Source organism: Panthera tigris, chromosome D4 (assembly GCF_018350195.1).
Source record: "Panthera tigris isolate Pti1 chromosome D4, P.tigris_Pti1_mat1.1, whole genome shotgun sequence".
In the NCBI taxonomy this organism is placed as follows: Eukaryota; Metazoa; Chordata; class Mammalia; order Carnivora; family Felidae; genus Panthera; species Panthera tigris.
Genome location: NC_056672.1, coordinates 32,269,408 through 32,289,625, shown reverse-complemented (window position 1 = coordinate 32,289,625; position 20,218 = coordinate 32,269,408). Strand labels below are relative to the sequence as shown.

The window sequence follows — 20,218 nt, the reverse complement described above, 5'->3', positions numbered from 1 at the left end:
GTGTTAATATTCACACAATGAAATATTACTCAGCCATAAAAAAGAATTAAATGCCCATACATACTATAAAATGGAAAATATGATAAGTGAAAGAAGGCAGACACAAAACGTCACATATTGTATCATTCCATGTATACTGAAATATTCTGAATATGTAAATTCCTAGAGAGAAAGCACATTAGTGGCTGTCAGGGGCAAGGGAGAAGTGGGAGGGAACAGAGAACGACTGATTAATAGATACAGGGTTTCCATTTAGGGTGATGAAATTTTCTTGGAACTTGATAGAAGTGATGATTACACAATAAGAATATACTAGGGGTGCCTGGGTGGCTCAGTCAGCAGAGCATCTGACTCTTGATCTCAGGGTTGCGAGCACAGGCCCCACATTGGGCATGGAGCCTACTTTAAAAAAAAAAAAAAAAGAATATATTAAATGCCACTGAATTGTGCACTTCAAATTGGTTAATAGTTTGTTTTATATTATGTGAATTTTACTTCAATTTTTAAAAAAAAAAAACTTGTTGGCACCAAAAACCATAAAATACCTAGGAATAAACCTAACCAAAGAGGTGAAAAATCTACACAATGAAAACTATACAAAGCTTATGAAAGAACTTGAAGAACACACAAAAAAAGTAAAAATAGTCCATGCTCATGTTTTGGAAGAACAAATATTGTTAAAATGTTAATACTACCCAAAGCAATCTACATAGTCAATGCAATCCCTATCAAAATAGCAGCAGCATTCTTCACAGAGCTAGAACAAACAATCCTAAAATTTGTATGGAACCAGAAAAGATTCTAAACAGCCAAAGCAATCCTGAAAAAGAAAACCAAAGCTGGAGGCATCACAATCCCGGACTTCAAGATGTATTACAAAGCTGTAATCATCAAGACAGTATGGTACTGGCACAAAAACACTCAGATCAATGGAACAGAACACAGAGCCCAGAAATGGACCCACAAACATATGGTCAACTAATCTTTGACAAAGCAGGAAAGAATATCCAATGGAATAAAGACAGTTTCTTCAGTTAATGGTGTTGGGAAAACTGGACAGTAACATGAAGAAAAATGAACCTGGACCACTTTCTTATGCTATACACAAAAATAAACTCAAAATGGATGAAAGACCTAAATGTAAGACAGGAAGCCATCAAAATCCTCGAGGAGAAAGTAGGCAAAAACCTCTTTGATCTTGGCCGCAGCAACTTCTTACTCAACACGTCCCTGGAGGCAAGGGAAACAAAAGCAAAAATGAACTACTAGGACCTCATCAAAATAAAAAGCTTCTGCACAGCGAAGGAAACAATAAGCAAAACTAAAAGGCAACTGACGGAATGGGAGAAGATATTTGCAAATGACATATAAGATAAAGGGTTAGTATCAAAAATCTATAAAGAACTTACCAAACTCAATACCTAAAAACAAATAATCCACTGAAGAAATGGGCAAAAGACATGAATAGACACTTCTTCAAAGAAGACATCCAAATGGCTAAAAGACACATGAAAAAAATGTTCAACATCATTCATCATCAGGGAAATACAAATCAAAAAACCACAATGAAATACCACCTCACACCAGTCAGAATGGCTAAAATTAACAACTCAGGCAATAACAGATGTTGGCAAGGATGCAGAGAAAGAGAATCTTTTTTGCACTGCTGGTGGGAATGCAAACTGGTGCAGTCACTCTGGAAAACAGTATGGAGATTCCTCAAAAAACTAAAAATAGAACTAACCTACAACCCAGCAATTGCACTACTAGGTATTTATCCAAGGGATACAGGTGTGCTGTTTCGAAGGGGCACATGCACCCCAATGTTTATAGCATCACTATCAACAATAGCCCAAGTATGGAAAGAGCCCAAGTGTCCATAGACACATGAATGGATAAAGAAGATGTGGTATATATATACAACGGAATATTACTCGGCAATCAGAAAGAATGAATCTTGCCATTTGCAACTACATGGATGGAACTGGAGGGTATTATACTAAGCAAAATTAGTCAGTCATACAAAGACAAATATCATGACTTCACTCATATGAAGTCTTTAAGATACAAAACAGATGAACATAAGGGAAGGGAAGCAAGAAGAATATAAAAACAAGGAGGGGGACAAAACATAAGAGACCCTTAAATACAGAGGTCAAACTGAGGGTTGCTGCAGGGGTTGTGGGTGGGGGGATGGGCTAAATGGGTAAGGGACATTAAAGGAAACACTTGTTGGGTTGAGCCCTGGATGTTATACATAGGGGATGCATCACTGGAATCCACTCCTGAAATCATTATTGCACTACATGCTAACTAACTTGGATGTAAATTTAAAAATAAAAATGAAGTATGTAAGACATACTCAGCAAACAGTAAAGAAAGAAAGAAAGAAAGAAAGAAAAAGAAAGAAAGAAAGAAAGAAAGAAAGAAAGAGAAAAGAAAAAAGAAAAGAAAAGAAAAGAAAAAAGGGAGAAAAAAACTTGTTAGTATACTTGACACAGTAAATTTCAGTAAATATTAACCATTCTTTTTATCCCTATTACTCGTTTAAACAATACTGACTCCAGTCACCATGTTAGTTCAATGAATCTTCCTTTTCCACTGTCTCTGCAGCCTCCTAGCTGAGAAGGGGGAATCACAGTCCCAAGAGATCTAGAGAGCTGACTGGGGGTGTTTTCATGAAAAGTCAATGGTTACGAAGCTTTAAAAACTGTCTCATTTCCAGGGTACCTGGGTGGCTCAGTCAGTTGGGCATCTGACTCTTGATTTCGGCTCAGGTCATGATCTCACAATTTGTGAATTTGAGTCCCGCATCAGGCTGTGCACTGACAGTGTGGAGCTTGGATTCTCTATCTCCCCTTCTCTCTGCCCCTCCCCCACTCATCCCCCCTCCCCTCGCCCCAAATAAGCAACCGTCAAAAAAAAGGTTAAAAAAAATTGTATCATTCTCTTGGGCCTTCTGACCTAAACCTAACAGTTCTAGTCACAAGTAACAAACTTCTTCCCCAAAAAGGAATTCTAACAGTCAAGCACAACCTGAGTTAAACCATATGGATTCACTTTTAACTTTGTATTCACCTGTAGATTCTTCCAATTGTTCTCTAACTCTATTGTTTTAAAATTAAACATCAACATTCAGCCTGGATTCCAAATTAATACTCACAGTTGAGCTCTAATGTAAAAACCCTATACAACTAGAAAGACCAGACTGAGAAGACAATCACTTATTTCACACTCCAAGCTATGGATATTGGTAAGGACAACCATTTTACAACTTATTTCCCCCATACCAACTCCTGTCCACAAGTAACACATTAGGGTTTCTGTGACAGGTAAATCGATGAACTCCCAATGAAATGGTATCTGATTTGGAGGTATAAAAGAAAAAAAAAACTGGAAGAATAGTTTGGAAAAACAAACTAAGTTTCCAATGAGCAAAACAGTTTAAATATATATTTCAAGAAGAATCAACTCTTGTGGTTATAGCATCCAAGAGAAGGGAAGAGCAATAATACAAACTTATAATAGGCTGCTTAAACAACTTGATTTATATGATCTATACCTCATTTATACTATCTACAAAGATAGGACCCTACCAGTTGCCAACTCCTTAATAAAATAAAGACAATATTTTTGTTTGTTTTTTAAGATACTTTACAGTGGTAAGCAAGCAACGATGGTCTTTGGAACATTCTTTCAGCCCAAACATGTTAGAGGATAAAAATGTAGTATGATAAAAAGCATGTACTCCAGAGCTCCCAACAAAGCCCTAAAGCCCAAAAAGTATCCCATAATAACCTTTGCTAAGACTAATAAAGTACTGTGGGTGGCTCAGTCAGTAAAGCATCTGACTTCGGCTCAGGTAATGATCTCGCAGTTTGTGAGTTCGAGACCTGCATCGGGCTCTGCACTGACAACTCAGAGCCTGGAGCCTGCTTCAGATTCTGTGTCTTCCTCTCTCTCTGCCACTCCTCCACCTGTTCTCTGTCTCTCTCTCAAAAATAAATGAACATTAAAAAATTTTAAAAAAAAAGACTTACAAAATACTGCTAGGAGTTGTGCAGCATGGGTAGTGCAGAATCCCATAAGTCCTCTCAAGGATCAGGTTGCATCCATTGAATACAATGTCCAGTATCCAATGGAAAAATGATCATTTGTGAGAAGCATTATTCTAAGTGAAAGAAGACAAAGGAGTCTACATACTGTAAAATTCTATTTTTAGGGACAGAAATCAGATTAATGGTTGCCAATGGCTGTGGGGAAGGATTAACTGGGAAATGGCACAACAGAATCTTTTCAGGGAATTGGATATGATCTGTATCTTGATGATGGTGGTAATTACACCACTGTACATATTTGTCAAAACTCACTGAACTGTATATTTAAAGGGAGTCACTTTTGCTGTAAGCACATTATACTTCAATTAATCTGACCTCCCAAAATAATCATTAAATGTTTTTAAATTGTTTTAGAGATAGAGCAGATCTACTCTAAAAATGTATTCTTTCCTTCAGATAAAAATTTCTCCAAACTGTCCATTGGTTTATATTTTCTAACACATTGGCTGTTACAAAGGAATTCCTTTTATTTTCTTTCTTAATTTTTTTAATGTGTATTTATTTTTGACAGAGAGAGAGAGACAGAGCATGAGCGGGGGAGGGGCAGAGAGAGAGGGAGACACAGAATCCGAAGCAGGCTCCAGGCTTTGAGCTGTCAGCACAGAGCCCAATGCAGGGCTTGAACCCACAGACCGCGAGATCATGACCCGAAACGAAGTCAGACGCTAAACCGATTGAGCCACCCAGGCGCCCCACAAAGGAATTCCTTCTAAATTCCAATCTCATATGACAAACTAAACCCATAATGTTGCTATTAAATCACCAAAGTTTGAGCCTTGGAAAAAGATTAAAAATCAAAGTTTAGTAACTATTACTATGGATTTGAGAACACTACTTTGGAGAAGTTTAAATTAGTTATTAGGAAGGAAAGGATGAAGGGAAGAAAGGAATGAGGAAAGATGAAGAAATCAGACATGTAGAATTTTTGCCCACATTAGCAACAGATTTTAAGATAATTTAATTTAAATATAATTGAAATTTACCCAAGTATGCTTTGATAGAGTTTTTATAATAGTTTTTGCAATATTCATATGACTAACAGGCTTGAAAATATATAGCAACCATACAAACAAATGGTAAGGAAAAGAATACAGAAAAAGGATATAGAAGGATTCAATTAATTTGACTTCTGTGAGAAGTGCTTTTAGATAGATGTATTAAATTTACACATGAAATTTCTTAACAACTTTATTAATGAAAAGAACCAATGAGCTACAGTATGTGGGGAAAAACTTGGTACTTTTTACCCACATCCCTACCTAAAATATCAAGTTTAGAGGTTTAAGCTACAGTTGACCTCTCTGTGCTTGCTACCATTTAATTTGGATTAGGTAGAAAATTATCACACTGCAAGGTTCACCCACCTCTAAGAGTCTCATAATCTATCAAAACAGGCTTCACTCTGCTTTAAGTGTCCCATGACCCACCAACATCACTACTAGTAGAGACAGAACTCCATGGAGCACTCCAGAGGAGCACAAGGAGATATTCACACTGATCATGGTCTTGAGAAGGATGGTGAGTCTCCTAAACAATCACCTTATTTTATCTCCTGAACACAGTACACTATGTAATAGTCAAGTTTTTTCCAGTTCAAGCTGGCTGTCAGAACATTTAGGGTTCAAATTTCTACCCAATTTAATAAGTATATAGGTCATTACATATGGTTTCTTATTGCATTCCTAAGACCACATTGTTTCAGATCCCACTTCTGTCCCCTTGACATGACACATGGATCACACAGGCATAGATCAAGGACTCCCCAGGCCAAGTACTTTGAGCTCAAACAGGTCATAGTCAAGCTAACCAGAATTTTCCTGGCTCAGCTTCCATCATGCAGAATCAAAGTACTCTTAATTTCCCTCCATAGTAACTCTTCCCTGACAGCTGACATTCCCTTCCCGAATTCTTCCTTCCCATTCTCTGCTGTCACTTTTTAGAAAATTGTCTTCCATCCTACATTCAAATTATGCTAGCTTGGTGTATGTTATGTATCATTTCCCAATGTCTAAAATCCTTCTAGGAACATAGCTGGGTATAAAATATTCAGATATATTTAAACATGGACAGTGATATCTGACATCAAATTATGAGGAAATTAAGTTTAGGGCCTGTTGCACCATTCTTAATGTAACTCAGCTGATAGAAAGATGAAAATAACATACCCTGACATACCACACATTGATCTCCATGCCTAAGGCATGAGTTAGGCATGAAGGCAGAGAGTATATCACTGAACTTCATTTTTTATGGCTTAGGGGGTCCCTTAAAATTGACTATTTACACACAGGGGTGTTTTTATTTATTAGTCTTTCAAAACGAGGCATTTTAATATGATATTTTCAGACCATTAGCTAAATGAATGCTTAAGGGAATAATGTATTTATGATTTGGAGATCTGATAAAAGTATATTTTCCTAATTCCAAGACAGAGGCATGAGAACAGATCAATTTAGAATCTGTTCATAAAACTAAAATGACTTGTTGTTTATTGCTGCTCTTCTAGTCTCTTGACAGCAGGTTCACAATCTCTTCAGGCCAAACCCTCTGAAGGGATTTAAAGATGGCTTCCCAGAAATCCATATAAATGACCAATTTTGAGTATAATTTCAGAGTCCACATACTGCCTGTATCCCACCCACAAGACCCTTCTGCAATCAGGCTAAGGCTCTCTGCTCCACAGGCTTAAATTTAAGGCTACTAGTCATTAAAACACACACAACCGCAAATTTTTAAAAACTAACTATTAAAAAAAGCAAATTAATCCTTCATAACAATGACTCTTCTGTTCTTTGTTGCTAAATGTTGTTTTAATAAGTCACAACTAAAATACTTGCTACAAGTATAAGAATCAATTTATTCACTTCTACCACACTGTCATCTGAAACAAGATTCCTGCTGATCATTCATACTTCCAAACTCAGATGCACAAAGCCCTAACTCACATATTCTTTTCCCAGTAACCAATATTTTGACCACAGTAAGTCATCTTCAATTTTTTTAACGCTGGCATTTTATTCACAACAAAAAACTAATGGACTACAGTCCTTCACAAAAACTTTTAGTCATTCCCAATTTATTTTAATCCATATGTTGCTTAACTCAATAGAACAGCAAAGATATTGTCTTATTTCTAAAATAGATGAGATTTTGACGATCTAAAAAGTGAAAATGTTCAAAACTGTCATTCATGATTTAACATTATATCTCTATTCTCCTTTATATCTTTCATTCAGTTGTATCAAACCAAAAATTAGAAAGAATGTAATGGCATTACAGGCAAACATAACAAGTATAAGAATTGCAACAATTCACTTGAGTTTTTTTTATTATACTTACATCTACATAATATTGGGGAAAAAACTATATAAACGAGAAAGCAGCTGAAGGGCAAAATCAAATCCTGGCTTTATTAGATGCAGGCTTAATGTCTCCCAGATAAAATATTTGTAGGTGCCACAGTCAATCAAGATTTCAATGGAAACCAAAGATGAAAGCATTCATGCATAAAAGGCAAGTGTGATAATTATGATGTGCAGACAAGATAATGGAAAATATCCCAGGCTGCTTTTCATTTTATGTATCAAGTGCTGCCTTGACCTAGACATCCTATAATGTTCCATCACATTTACTGCATTATTTTATCATTTTAATTATTTAGCAGAATTCAATTAATTTGGCTGGCATCTGGTCAGTGGATGGGATTCCTCTACTGTCTATTGGGTCTTTTCCCTGTGTCATTTCTCAAAATAATCCTGCAAAACAGTTCTGAACAAACATGCGATTGATTTAAAATTCTTGTTCATCCTTCAAGTTTATTAACCTCTTACTGATTAAACAAATGGCACCCACTTTCCTAGAATGTCATTTTCAGACAGTTTATGTCAAAGCATTCGCAGACAATTTATAGCAGAAATTTTAGTGTGTGACTCTATACTGTAAAGTTTACATTGGCTCCATTTTAAAAGTTCTCTGGTGGTGAGGCAAACAGAAAATGGTGGAATAATTATTATAGAGAAGAGGATAGCTCAGCGTACAGATTTAGCACAAAGTTCACTGCCTGTGTATTTAAGGATTATGATAATCATTTTCTCAGCTATGTCTAATCTATTATCCAGAACCAGGATTCATCCACCTTAATATTCATGAAAATAGTCCCTAACAAAGTTCAAGATTACAGTTACATTGCTATTATTACTACAATGTATTACATTATAAAAACACTAAGACTTTATAGTTATTAGCCTGCCAAAATTATAATAATGCTTCTGACAAATGTGATACTGTAACTGTTCCTTCTAATACTCTCCTATAATTTGGGGGGAAAGTAACTTTTAGATATCATTAACAAGTTCTGTTCAAAACTGTCAAGTCAATGAAAGGGATTTTTCAGTGTCCCCATTTCATTATCAAATGAAAACATACATAATGCAAGAACAAAAATCCTTTCCTACTAAAAGGCAAACCTAAAACACCAATAAAACAGATCAGCACCTGACTAAAAGGACAATGGTCACTGAGGATTCGATCCTGGATAAAAGCAGAATGTCTTAGACTAGTTGTCACTCAAATGGAACTCCACTTTCCCCTAGAAACAAGTCACTACCAGTCTACTTCTTCCTTGGTCAAGGAAAACAGATGAGGTTGGCAGTGGGTGAATATGGTTCTCCTCCCTTGTATTAACAGATATGGCAAGTTTTTTTCTGTCCTAAACACAGAAAAGAAAAGAGGAAAGCGCCTTCTGTGATACAAGTGGGTACACAATGAAACCATTAATAGAGTTCTTCATTCTGGCCCATATGAAGTTGGACAAAGCCTCAAAAAATAAAAATTCAAGTTCCACTAAGGTATGTTTAAATTTGCCAGTCTAAGGGGTGACTGGGTGGCTTAGTTGGTTGAGTGTCCGACTTCAGCTCAATTCATGATGTCGCAGTTTGTGAGTTCAAGCCCCGCATCAGTCTCTGTGATTGAAAGCTCAGAGCCTGGAGCCTGCTTCAGGTTCTGTGTGTGTGTGTGTCTCTCTCTACCCCTCCTTTGCTTGCACTCTGTCTCTGTCTCTGTCTCTCTCTCAATAAATAAACATAAAAAAAAACTTGACAGTCTAAGAAGGCATATACCCTCATGCTTATCTGCTTATGTCATCTTCATACTTCCATAAGAGTAACCCCAAACCCAGGGTGCCAAATCAGGAGTCAGAAAGAGATTTAACACAACCCTTTGGTGAAATGATAGGACAACATGAAAAGTACTCATAAAATACCTGCACCCTGATATGCAGCATCTTTGGAATTCATCTCAAGAGTGTAACTTTAAAAAAGGAAAAACAGGGGTGTCTGGGTGGCTCAGTCAGTTGAGCATCTGACTTTTGCTCAGGTCATGATCTCACGGTTCATGAGTTCAAGCCCCACATTGGGTTCTGTGCTGACAGCTCAAAGCCTGGAGCCTGCTTCAGATTCTGTGTCTCCCTCTCTCTGTCTCTCTGCCCCTCCTTTGCTCGCATTTTGTACTCTCTCTCTAACATAAACATTTTTTTTTAAATTTTAATAATAAAAAAGGGAAAAATATTATTAGCACAATGTTAAATAAGTTATATATATGTATATATGTATTAAAAATTATATAAAAGAGAAAAAATTGGAAATAATCAAAATAGTTAAGTGCAATTACTTGATGAACTACTAAGCAGCCAACTAAAATAATCATGAAGACTATGCAACAGGAAAAAATATTCACACAGTAATGTGAAAAAAAATTTAATTGTTCTATTAGAAAAACATTCAAAAGTCATTAACTTAAAAAGAGTAAAACTAACCAAGTTAGATACCACACTGTAAAAATACCTCAAAAACAAATAATCTGTCTAGATGAGAAACATAGAAAGCAAGTTTACCTTGAGCTAGTCTTTCAAGTCGTTTTCCATGTTCTGGGGGTATTGCATACCTAAAATTTTAAACATAAATAAAAATTTTAGGTTTATAACTGTTCTTAGTATCCTAAGACAATGTCATGTAAAACAAAAACAAAAACAACAATGCCAAATTCCATTTAGACATACTGAAATCAGAAAACTAATCACAGAGTCATATCCCTTGAACACTAGACAGAAGAAAAATAAACTTAACCTAACCTATTTCAATACCGCAGCTCACCATCCCAACCACATTTTACAAATTAGGGAACAAAGGCCCAAGGCCAGTAAACTACTTGGAGAAGGGAGGCAGTTAGCCACAGCAGGAAGACTAGAACCTCTTTTCCAACACTCACAGCACCCCAGAAATCCAGGACTATTTTTGGTTGTATGTTTTATGTTTTGTTGTTGGTTAGTTTGGCCTTTGTTTTTAAGAAGACCTAGGTTGCTGTGCTTTTTTTAACCTTTTAAAATGTTTTTATTGACAGCAGGATAAAACACAAAATTATTGTAGCAATATTCATATTTGCACCAAATATTTCTAAGAACATTATACCTTTCAAGTAGTTTTTTTTTAAGTTTATTTATTTTTGAAGGGCAGAGAGAGACAGGGGGACAGAGGATCTGAAGCAGGCTCTGAGCTGACAGCAGAGAGTCTGATGCGGGGCTTGAAGTCACAAACTGTGAAATCATGACCTGAGCCAAAGTCGGATGCTTAACCAACTGAGCCACCCAGGTGCCCCTCAAAAAGATTTTAAATAAAAAATTACCAGTGATAAGAAAGACCTGTTTATTGATTTTGTGATTTTGTGACTTTTAAAATCTTGATTATAGAAAAAAAATGTCCACCCTGCTATAGAAATGCTCATTTCTAGTTCCTGGTGTTTTCAAAAGTGGAATACTTGAACTTATCTATGGTGAACTTACTAAAAATTTTAAACAATCTCAAAATTTATTACACAAATAATCTTATAAACAGTTTAATGAGGAAATTTAAGGATATTAAAAATATAGTTAAATGATTATTTCATGTTTTAAGTAAAAATGATGTTATCCTTAAGACCTACATATGCTATGTTTACTAGCTCAATATATATGATATATATGAAGTACAAGTTACTTTTTACTAAAATAATTTTTCTCATTTTACCTAACACCACACTTGGTTGCATTTAATGCCACTGATAACATATGCAAAATTTAACTGGATCCAATGTAACTAGGCAATTCTCTGAAAGAAAATTCAACCATACATCCTGTTCCTTAAGGCGCTGTTAATGAAATTATTCCAACTGAATTGGGAGATAAAATTTTAGCAAAACTAAATGACAATCATCCAATTTATTTATAAACAGGCCACTTCTTAGCAGTTTTTAATCCCCAGTTTGTATCACCAAATATACCCAGAAAGGGGAAAAAACCCATCTACATACACCAGACAAGAGGGCCATGTCCCCCATAACAATCATACACACCCATGCATGTACGAACATATGCCTGCACACATGTAACAAGTATATGCTTGCCCACAATGGCTAGACACGGATGGAGATATACATCCAGATTTCCTTTTCTGAAAAATTGGTATCGAAGTTAAAGCTCATTAATCTGAGGTTCAATCATCTATTCAAAGAAAACATATAAACAAATGTAATTACAAACATAAACATACATATAAGGAAAATGAATATCTCTGACATAGTCTTTCAGTTGGTCCACACAACCCTATGACAAAATCACATACCCAACACTTCTTCTAAAGTCATCTTCTAAAAGGATATTTATGAAACTTCTCTAGAAGCTGATCATCAAAAAGATTTTCTCCATACACTACACATGTAACAAAAATTCTTCAAATCGGACACATGACCGTAAGACACTAGGTGTGTCTCCTTGATGCAGCTTGCCCTTTGAGCCACTAAAATGTAACTGACCACTACAGGTGTGCTCCCCACATTCTTCCAAACTACATTCCACAGTGTACTAAAGTCATCTCTGCGAACTACAGCTGCTGATGACAAAACCCTGAACCTTCAATGGCTGACTGTAACCTGAAGGACAGAAGCCAAACTCCTCTGAAAGGCACACAGGCCTGCTGCAATCTTGACAACTTTTCAGATGTCCCAATCAAACCTGCTCTTTGGTTTTAACAAATCATTTGAAGCTCTTTCCAGTGTCCTTGCTATTTCACACCTCCACTATTTTCCATCCCCTCTTTCTTAGCTTTATAAGCCCTCAGTTTTGTCCAGTCAACAAAAACACTCCTTTCTCCAAGCTCACCCTGAGTCACCCCAAGGGAGAGCCTCCCCTTCCCTCTTTTGCTGTATCACCCACATGGAATACAGACCTCCACCATGGCACTCAGAGTTTAATTTTTTTTTTCACCTTTGTGCCTCCCTGCTCTCCTCTCAAGCACCTTAGTGGCAAAGGCCAGTGTCTTTCTCCTAGAACAAAGCACCAGTTGAGCAGATGCTCAGTGTTTGCTGACTTCTGTCACTCTCAAATGATGAATGATATTCCTGCTCCTGCATGATAGAAGGCATGAAGGAGAGGAAGGATATGGGAAAAAGAAAAGTACTCCCACATTTTTCATTCCCATTAACCCTGGAATCCATTGCAACCTGAATCTTATTTTTATCATTCTTGATATAACTGCTTGGACAAAGAGTGATATATTTTTTAGTCCTTACCTACTTGGTCTTCTCTTGAATTTCTGACCAGATCCTTGAAACACTCACTTCCCTTGAGTTTCATGATCTAACTCATTTCCAATGATTTTCTTCCTTCTGCTCTTGCCAAACTTCACAGTGACATTCTCCAGGACTCCATGTTTTAGCACTTCTATATTTTTCCCTGAGGGAACCACCTTCACTCAAGGCTTCACAACTTTCCTTGTGGTGTTGAACCACACATTTCCATTCCAAGCGTCTCTTGGGCTCTGAACCTCTAAAACAAACCAGCTATTCAACAAATCCATTTGGCAGCCCTCAAACACAATTTGTCCAAAGTTTAATCCTCCAATATCTTCCTGACAGATCTGCTTCTCCTCCAGAGTTCCCCATCCATCCAACTTTCCAGAAATGTTGGAGTTGTCTATAGTTATGCGCCCCTTATTTAATCAATCCCCAAGTCGTATGTGTTCTACTTTGTACCTGTTCAAGAGAGGTCTCATGAATCTCATGCATTTATTTGTCTAGCCCCACTGCCACCATCTTGACCCAGGCCATCATTCTCCATCACACACAGTACTGCTTCATCTCTTAAATGGCTACCCTGCCTCTGGCCTTGCCCTCTGTAGTCCAGGTGGCCCAATCAGAGCATATCACTTTCCTTCCCTGTTTAAAATCTATGTAGCAAGAGGAACTTGTGACTAAACAGAGACAAGCTGGAGGGCCCATACACAGAGGGACTTACCACAGACAATGAGTGACCTGGCTGAGAGGAGTTCTATGGCCTGGAAAAGTTCCTAGGCTATCACTTCAGAAGTTTCAACACCCATAAGATCAAATTCATGACTTCCTCCTCCTTTAAAATGATTCTCTCTCTAAGCATTCATAACTCCATTTTCCCTTAGCCTTCCAAACTAAGTCAACTCTTCCTGATTTTTCAATCTCTCTGCCCTCATTGCCAGTCACAAGTCCTATCCACTCTATACCCAAAACCTCATATCCATCTCCCTTAGCATCACATCAATTTCAAGTTTGATTTGCCCCCAACTAGACTACTATAATAATTAAACTCTCTTCCTGAATCTCCCTGGGCAGCTAGAGTTTTTGAAACACTATCATAAGACCCTTTATTCCTTACTGCCTGGCTTCCAAGGACCTCCCACACACACAGTTTAGCCCTAGCTTTAAACATCAACAGTCTGCTCTCAGTAGGCTAGACTATGAATTATTCTATCACTCACATGGGCTTTAACCTCACGCCTCACCTCAAATAGCCCTCTCCATTCCACTTCAAACCCCAGCCTTCCAAGCCCTGATTCCACCTCCTCCTTGAAGCTTTCACTGACCACTATAAATCTCAGCAATCTCACCCCTTTTCTTTCTTCCAGTGCCCTTCTATTTTTCATGTAGTATTTATCATCTACTACTTTCCAGAGCTAGCTTCTGTTCAGTGTGCGTAAGTCACTTTTGACTGGATACCAATGAGTTCTATGAGGGACAGAATGACTACCACAACCTGGAAATTTTCACATGAATTATCCTTTTTAACATACCTTGTATAGTGAGTACCCAGTTCATAGCCAGGCACTCTACTATGTACTACACCACTAGCTGGTTATGCAGCTAATTCTTAATTCTTCAAGGATATGAATGTGTCTTGCCCTTCTCTGTATTCTTTGAAATCCACCAAATAAGATGCCTATCATTGTATGCCCTCAAGTACATAATGGTTTGTTGAAATTATTAATTGCTCATCTAACCTTCAGGACAGTGTTTTTGTTTCAGATATAATAAATACTGCCAACAATTCTGCTAATATTAAGAAACTATGAATCACTAATGAACTATGAACACACTAATTAGATATTTACAGGGTGATGTTTTATTTAAAACCAGAGTCTTTTATGAATTTTTTTAAAAATCTAATTTGAAGACCAAAGAAAACAGAATAATCCCTCTAAGCACATCTTTGGGTGGTTTACTCAAAGAGACCTAAAGTAATGTTATCCTGATGGGTGTAATATAAACACGATCTTGAATGAATAATATCAGGCTGACAGTTCAAACTGTCAGTAGGCAAAGGTGTATTTTTCACAATGTAGTAGATCCATTCCTCTGATTCAGGTTTTCTCTACAAAGTGGCCTACTGTATTTCTTTTCAAGGTATGCTCAGTCCATTAGTTCATTAGAAGTGTTTATCAGCACTTCTCAAAGAGAAACTCCTACTTTTCAGATCACTCCCTGAAAGTCTCCCTAATTTGGGGTGGAACCCTGGGACTGTCACTAACATGCTTAGAAAGAAATGTTCTCAGCTACGCCCCCCACCCCGCCCATATCTCTGTCACTGTGCTGTCTGACATAGGTAGCTGTGTGAGTTCCTCTGCCAGTCTCACCAACAGGTGCTTCTGGCACCTCCTGATGGCCCAGCTTCAACCCACTCTGTAACATCTAGGGCAGTCTTACCAAGCCCTGAGCAGAGGGAGAACCCTTCTAGGTCCGTGTCATCTTCAAGCAGATCAGTCCTAAAACAGCACTGTTCTTTACTCCCCTCTCTAACTGAGGCTACATGTGAAGTAGCCCTTTCCTCTTCTTGTGTTTCCTTTTCTTCTTGCAATTTCTTTTATAGTCATCTCCCAAAAAGAATAAAGCTCACATCCCCAAGGACAGTTTTCTGATAGACGAGTCTAAATTGACTCTCCCCGCTTTTACTGGCATAAGCTTATACACCTGCCTTGTTCTCTATAGTTATTAAGGGGTGGAAAGCTCAGTGAAAAGAATAACTGACCAATAAATACTATAACAGCTCATCACAGCTACTGTTTATTGAACATTTATACTATGCCAGACCTTGTGCAAATTATACTACTACCACCTCCATTTTACTGATGAGGAAACCAAGGCTTAAAGGGATTTACTTGAGCAAGATGGACAACAGAGCTGACACCCAACCCCTGTATTGGGTTGGGTGATGGGATGCCAAAGCCCAAGATGTGCTTTCCAGCCCTGTATTTCATTCCTGTTTCTTCACCAATCACCACAAAGATGCCACCTGGAAGGAAGTGTGAGGGGCTAATGAGCACCTCCCTCCCCAAGCAAATACACAATGATCACTGCGATCACTGGACGGTGATCCAACTTCGGAAGAAAAATTTTTCTGCCTGCAACTAACAGACCAAAGTTCCAATATTCACACAGAATTCTTCTCCAGCTACCCTTCCTACCTTTATTACATTTTTTTCATATTATTTTTTTTCAATATATGAAATTTATTGTCAAATTGATTTCCATACAACACCCAGTGTTCATCCCAAAAGGTACCCTCCTCAATAACCATCACCCACCCTCCCCTCCCTCCCACCTCCCATCAACCCTCAGTTTGTTCTCAGTTTTTAAGAGTCTCTTATGTTTTGGCTCTCTCCTACTCTAACCTCTTTTTTTTTTTTTCCTTCCCTCCCCCATGGGTTTCTGTTAAGTTTTTCAGGATCCACATAAGAGTGAAAACATATGGTATCTGTCTTTCTCTGTATGGCTTATTTCACTTAGCATCACACTCTCCAGTTCCATCCATGTTGCTACAAAAGGCCATATTTCGTTCATTCTCATTGCCATGTAGTACTCCATTGTGTATATAAACCACAATTTCTTTATCCATTCATCAGTTGATGGACATTTAGGCTCTTTCCATAATTTGGCTATTGTTGAGAGTGCTGTTATAAACATTGGGGTACAAGTGCCCCTGTGCATCAGTACTCCTGTATCCCTTGGGTAAATTCCTAGCAGTGCTATTGCTGGGTCATAGGGTAGGTCTATTTTTAATTTTCTGAGGAACCTCCACACTGTTTTCCAGAATGGCTGCACCAGTTTGCATTCCCACCAATAGTGCAAGAGGGTTCCCGTTTCTCCACATCCTCTCCAGCATCTATAGTCTCCTGATTTGTTCATTTTGGCCACTCTGACTGGCGTGAGGTGATATCTAGTGTGGTTTTCATTTGTATTTCCCTGATGAGGAGCAATGTTGAGCATCTTTTCATGTGCCTGTTGGCCATCTGGATGTCTTCTTTAGAGAAGTGTCTATTCATGTTTTCTGCCCATTTCTTCACTGGGTTATTTGTTTTTCAGGTGTGGAGTTTGGTGAGCTCTTTATAGATTTTGGATACAAGCCCTTTGTCCGATATGTCATTTGCAAATATCTTTTCCCATTCCGTTGGTTGCCTTTTAGTTTTGTTGGTTGTTTCCTTTGCTGTACAGAAACTTTTTATCTTCATAAGGTCCCAGTAGTTCAGTTTTGCTTCTAATTCCCTTGCCTTTGGGGATGTGTCGAGTAAGAGATTGCTACGGCTGAGGTCAGAGAGGTCTTTTCCTGCTTTCTCCTCTAGGGTTTTGATGGTTTCCTGTCTCACATTCAGGTCCTTTATCCATTTTGAGTTTATTTTGGTGAATGGTGTGAGAAAGTGGTCTAGTTTCAACCTTCTGCATGTTGCTGTCCAGTTCTCCCAGCACCATTTGTTAAAGAGACTGTCTTTTTTCCATTGGATGTTCTTTCCTGCTTTGTCAAAGATGAGTTGGCCATACGTTTGTGGGTCTAGTTCTGGGGTTTCTATTCTATTCCATTGGTCTATGTGTCTGTTTTTTGTACCAATACCATGCTGTCTTGATGATGACAGCTTTGTAGTAGAGGCTAAAGTCAGGGATTGTGATGCCTCCTGCTTTGGTCTTCTTCAAAATTACTTTGGCTATTCGGGGCCTTTTGTGGTTCCATATGGATTTTAGGATTGCTTGTTCTAGTTTCGAGAAGAATGCTGATGCAATTTTGATTGGGATTGCATTGAATGTGTAGATAGCTTTGGGTAGTATTGACATTTTGACAATATTTATTCTTCCAATCCATGAGCAGGAATGTCTTTCCATTTCTTTATATCTTCTTCAATTACCTTCATAACCTTTCTATAGTTTTCAGCATACTGATCTTTTACATCTTTGGGTAGATTTATTCCTAGGTATTTTATGCTTCTTGGTGCAATTGTGAATGGGATCAGTTTCCTTATTTGTCTTTCTGTCGCTTCATTGTTAGTGTATAAGAATGCAACTGATTTCTCTACATTGATTTTGTATCCTGCAACTTTGCTGAATTCATGTATCAGTTCTAGCAGACTTTTGGTGGAGTCTATCAGATTTTCCATGTATCGTATGTCATCTGCAAAAAGCAAAAGCTTGACTTCATCTTTGCCAATTTTGATGCCTTTGATTTCCTTGTGTTGTCTGATTGCTGATGCTACAACTTCCAACACTATGTTAAACAACAGTGGTGAGAGTGGGCATCCCTGTCGTGTTCCTGATCTCAGGGGAAAGCTCTCAGTTTTTCCCCATTGAGGATGATGTTAGCTGTGGGCTTTTCATAAATGGCTTTTATGATCTTTAAGTATGTTCCTTCTATCCCGACTTTCTCAAGGGTTTTTATTAAGAAAGGGTGCTGAATTTTGTCAAAGGCCTTTTCTGCATCGATTGACAGGATCATATGGTTCTTATCTTTTCTTTTATTAATGTGATGTATCACGTTGATTGATTTGCGAATGTTGAACCAGCTCTGCATCCCAGGAATGAATCCCACTTGATCATGGTGAATAATTCTTTTTATATGCTGTTGAATTCGATTTGCTAGTATCTTATTGAGAATTTTTGCATCTATATTCATCAGGGATATTGGCCTGTAGTTCTCTTTTTTTACTGGGTCTCTGTCTGGTTTAGGAATCAAAGTAATACTGGCTTCATAGAATGAGTCTGGAAGTTTTCCTTCCCTTTCTATTTCTTGGAATAGCTTGAGAAGGATAGGTATTATCTCTGCTTTAAACGTCTGGTAGAACTCCCCTGGGAAGCCATCTGGTCCTGGACTCTTATTTGTTGGGAGATTTTTGATAACCGATTCAATTTCTTCACTGGTTATGGGTCTGTTCAAGCTTTCTATTTCCTCCTGATTGAGTTTTGGAAGAGTGTGGGTGTTTAGGAATTTGTCCATTTCTTCCAGGTTGTCCAATTTGTTGGCATATAATTTTTCATAGTATTCCCTGATAATTGTTTGTATTTCTGAGGGATTGGTTGTAATAATTACATTTTCATTCATGATTTTATCTATTTTGGTCATTTCCCTTTTCTTTTTGAGAAGCCTGGCTAGAGGTTTGTCAATTTTGTTTATTTTTTCAAAAAACCAACTCTTGGTTTCGTTGATCTGCTCTACAGTTTTTTTTAGATTCTATATTGTTTATTTCTGCTCTGAATGTTATTAATTCTCTTCTTCTGCTGGGTTTAGGCTGCCTTTGCTGTTCTGCTTCTATTTCCTTTAGGTGTGCTGTTAGATTTTGTATTTGGGATTTTTCTTGTTTCTTGAGATAGGCCTGGATTGCAATGTATTTTCCTCTCAGGACTGCCTTCGCTGCGTCCCAAAGTGTTTGGATTGTTGTATTTTCATTTTCGTTTGTTTCCAGATATTTTTTAATTTCTTCTCTAATTGCCTGGTTGACCCACTCATTCTTTAGTAGGGTGTTCTTTAACTTCCATGCTTTTGGAGGTTTTCCAGACTTTTTCCTGGGGTTGATTTCAAGCTTCATAGCATTGTGGTCTGAAAGTATGCATGGTATAATTTCAATTCTTGTATACTTATGAAGGGCTGTTTTGTGACCCAGTATATGATCTATCTTGGAGAATATTCCATGTGCACTCGAGAAGAAAGTATATTCTGTTGCTTTGGGATGCAGAGTTCTAAATATATCTGTCAAGTCCATCTGATCCAATGTATCATCCAGGGCCCTTGTTTCTTTATTGATCCTGTGTCTAGATGATCTATCCATTTCTGTAAGTGGAGTGTTAAAGTCCCCTGCAATTACCATATTCTTATCAATAAGGTTGCTTATGTTTATGAGTAATTGTTTTATATATTTGGGGGCTCCGGTATTCGGCGCATAGACATTTATAATTGTTAGCTCTTCCTGATGGATAGACCCTGTAATTATTATATAATGCCCTTCATCTCTTGTTACAGCCTTTAATTTAAAGTCTAGTTTGTCTGATATAAGTATGGTTACTCCAGCTTTCTTTTGGCTTCCAGTAGCATGATAAATAGTTCTCCATCCCCTCACTCTCAATCTAAAGGTGTCCTCAGGTCTAAAATGAGTCTCTTGTAGACAGCAAATAGATGGGTCTTGTTTTTTTATCCATTCTGATACCCTATGTCTTTTTGTTGGCGCATTTAATCCATTTACATTCAGTGTTATTATAGAAAGATACAGGTTTAGAGTCATTGTGATGTCTGTATGTTTTATGCTTGTAGCGATGTCTCTGGTACTTTGTCTCACAGGATCCCCCTTAGGATCTCTTGTAGGGCTGGTTCAGTGGTGACGAATTCCTTCAGTTTTGTTTGTTTGGGAAGACCTTTATCTCTCCTTCTATTCTGAATGACAGACTTGCTGGATAAAGGATTCTTGGCTGCATATTTTTTTTCTGTTCAACACATTGAAGATCTCCTGCCAATC

General features: G+C 37.6%; 1 protein-coding gene and 1 long non-coding RNA gene across 16 annotated transcripts in view; one reads left to right on the top strand and one right to left on the bottom strand.

The window, feature by feature from the left end:
* KDM4C (lysine demethylase 4C) overlaps positions 1 to 20,218 on the bottom strand; it is a 431,545-nt gene that overhangs the window by 310,380 nt on the left and 100,947 nt on the right. For all 12 annotated transcript variants that reach the window (XR_006210796.1, XM_042965101.1, XM_015544915.2 and 9 more), the window contains one exon: positions 10,009 to 10,058. Coding sequence is in view for 11 of the 12 variants with exons in the window: in XM_042965101.1 (XP_042821035.1) it covers positions 10,009 to 10,058 (50 nt within the window). In the remaining variant the exon portion in view is untranslated. The remainder of the gene's footprint in view (positions 1 to 10,008; positions 10,059 to 20,218) is intronic.
* LOC102949191 overlaps positions 1 to 20,218 on the top strand; it is a 71,413-nt gene that overhangs the window by 7,093 nt on the left and 44,102 nt on the right. For 2 of the 4 annotated variants that reach the window (XR_006210797.1, XR_006210799.1), the window contains exons 2-3: positions 5,513 to 5,636; positions 8,805 to 8,965. This is a non-coding gene — a long non-coding RNA (uncharacterized LOC102949191). The remainder of the gene's footprint in view (positions 1 to 5,512; positions 5,637 to 8,804; positions 8,966 to 20,218) is intronic. The other 2 variants (XR_006210798.1, XR_447207.3) reach the window with 2 other exon arrangements.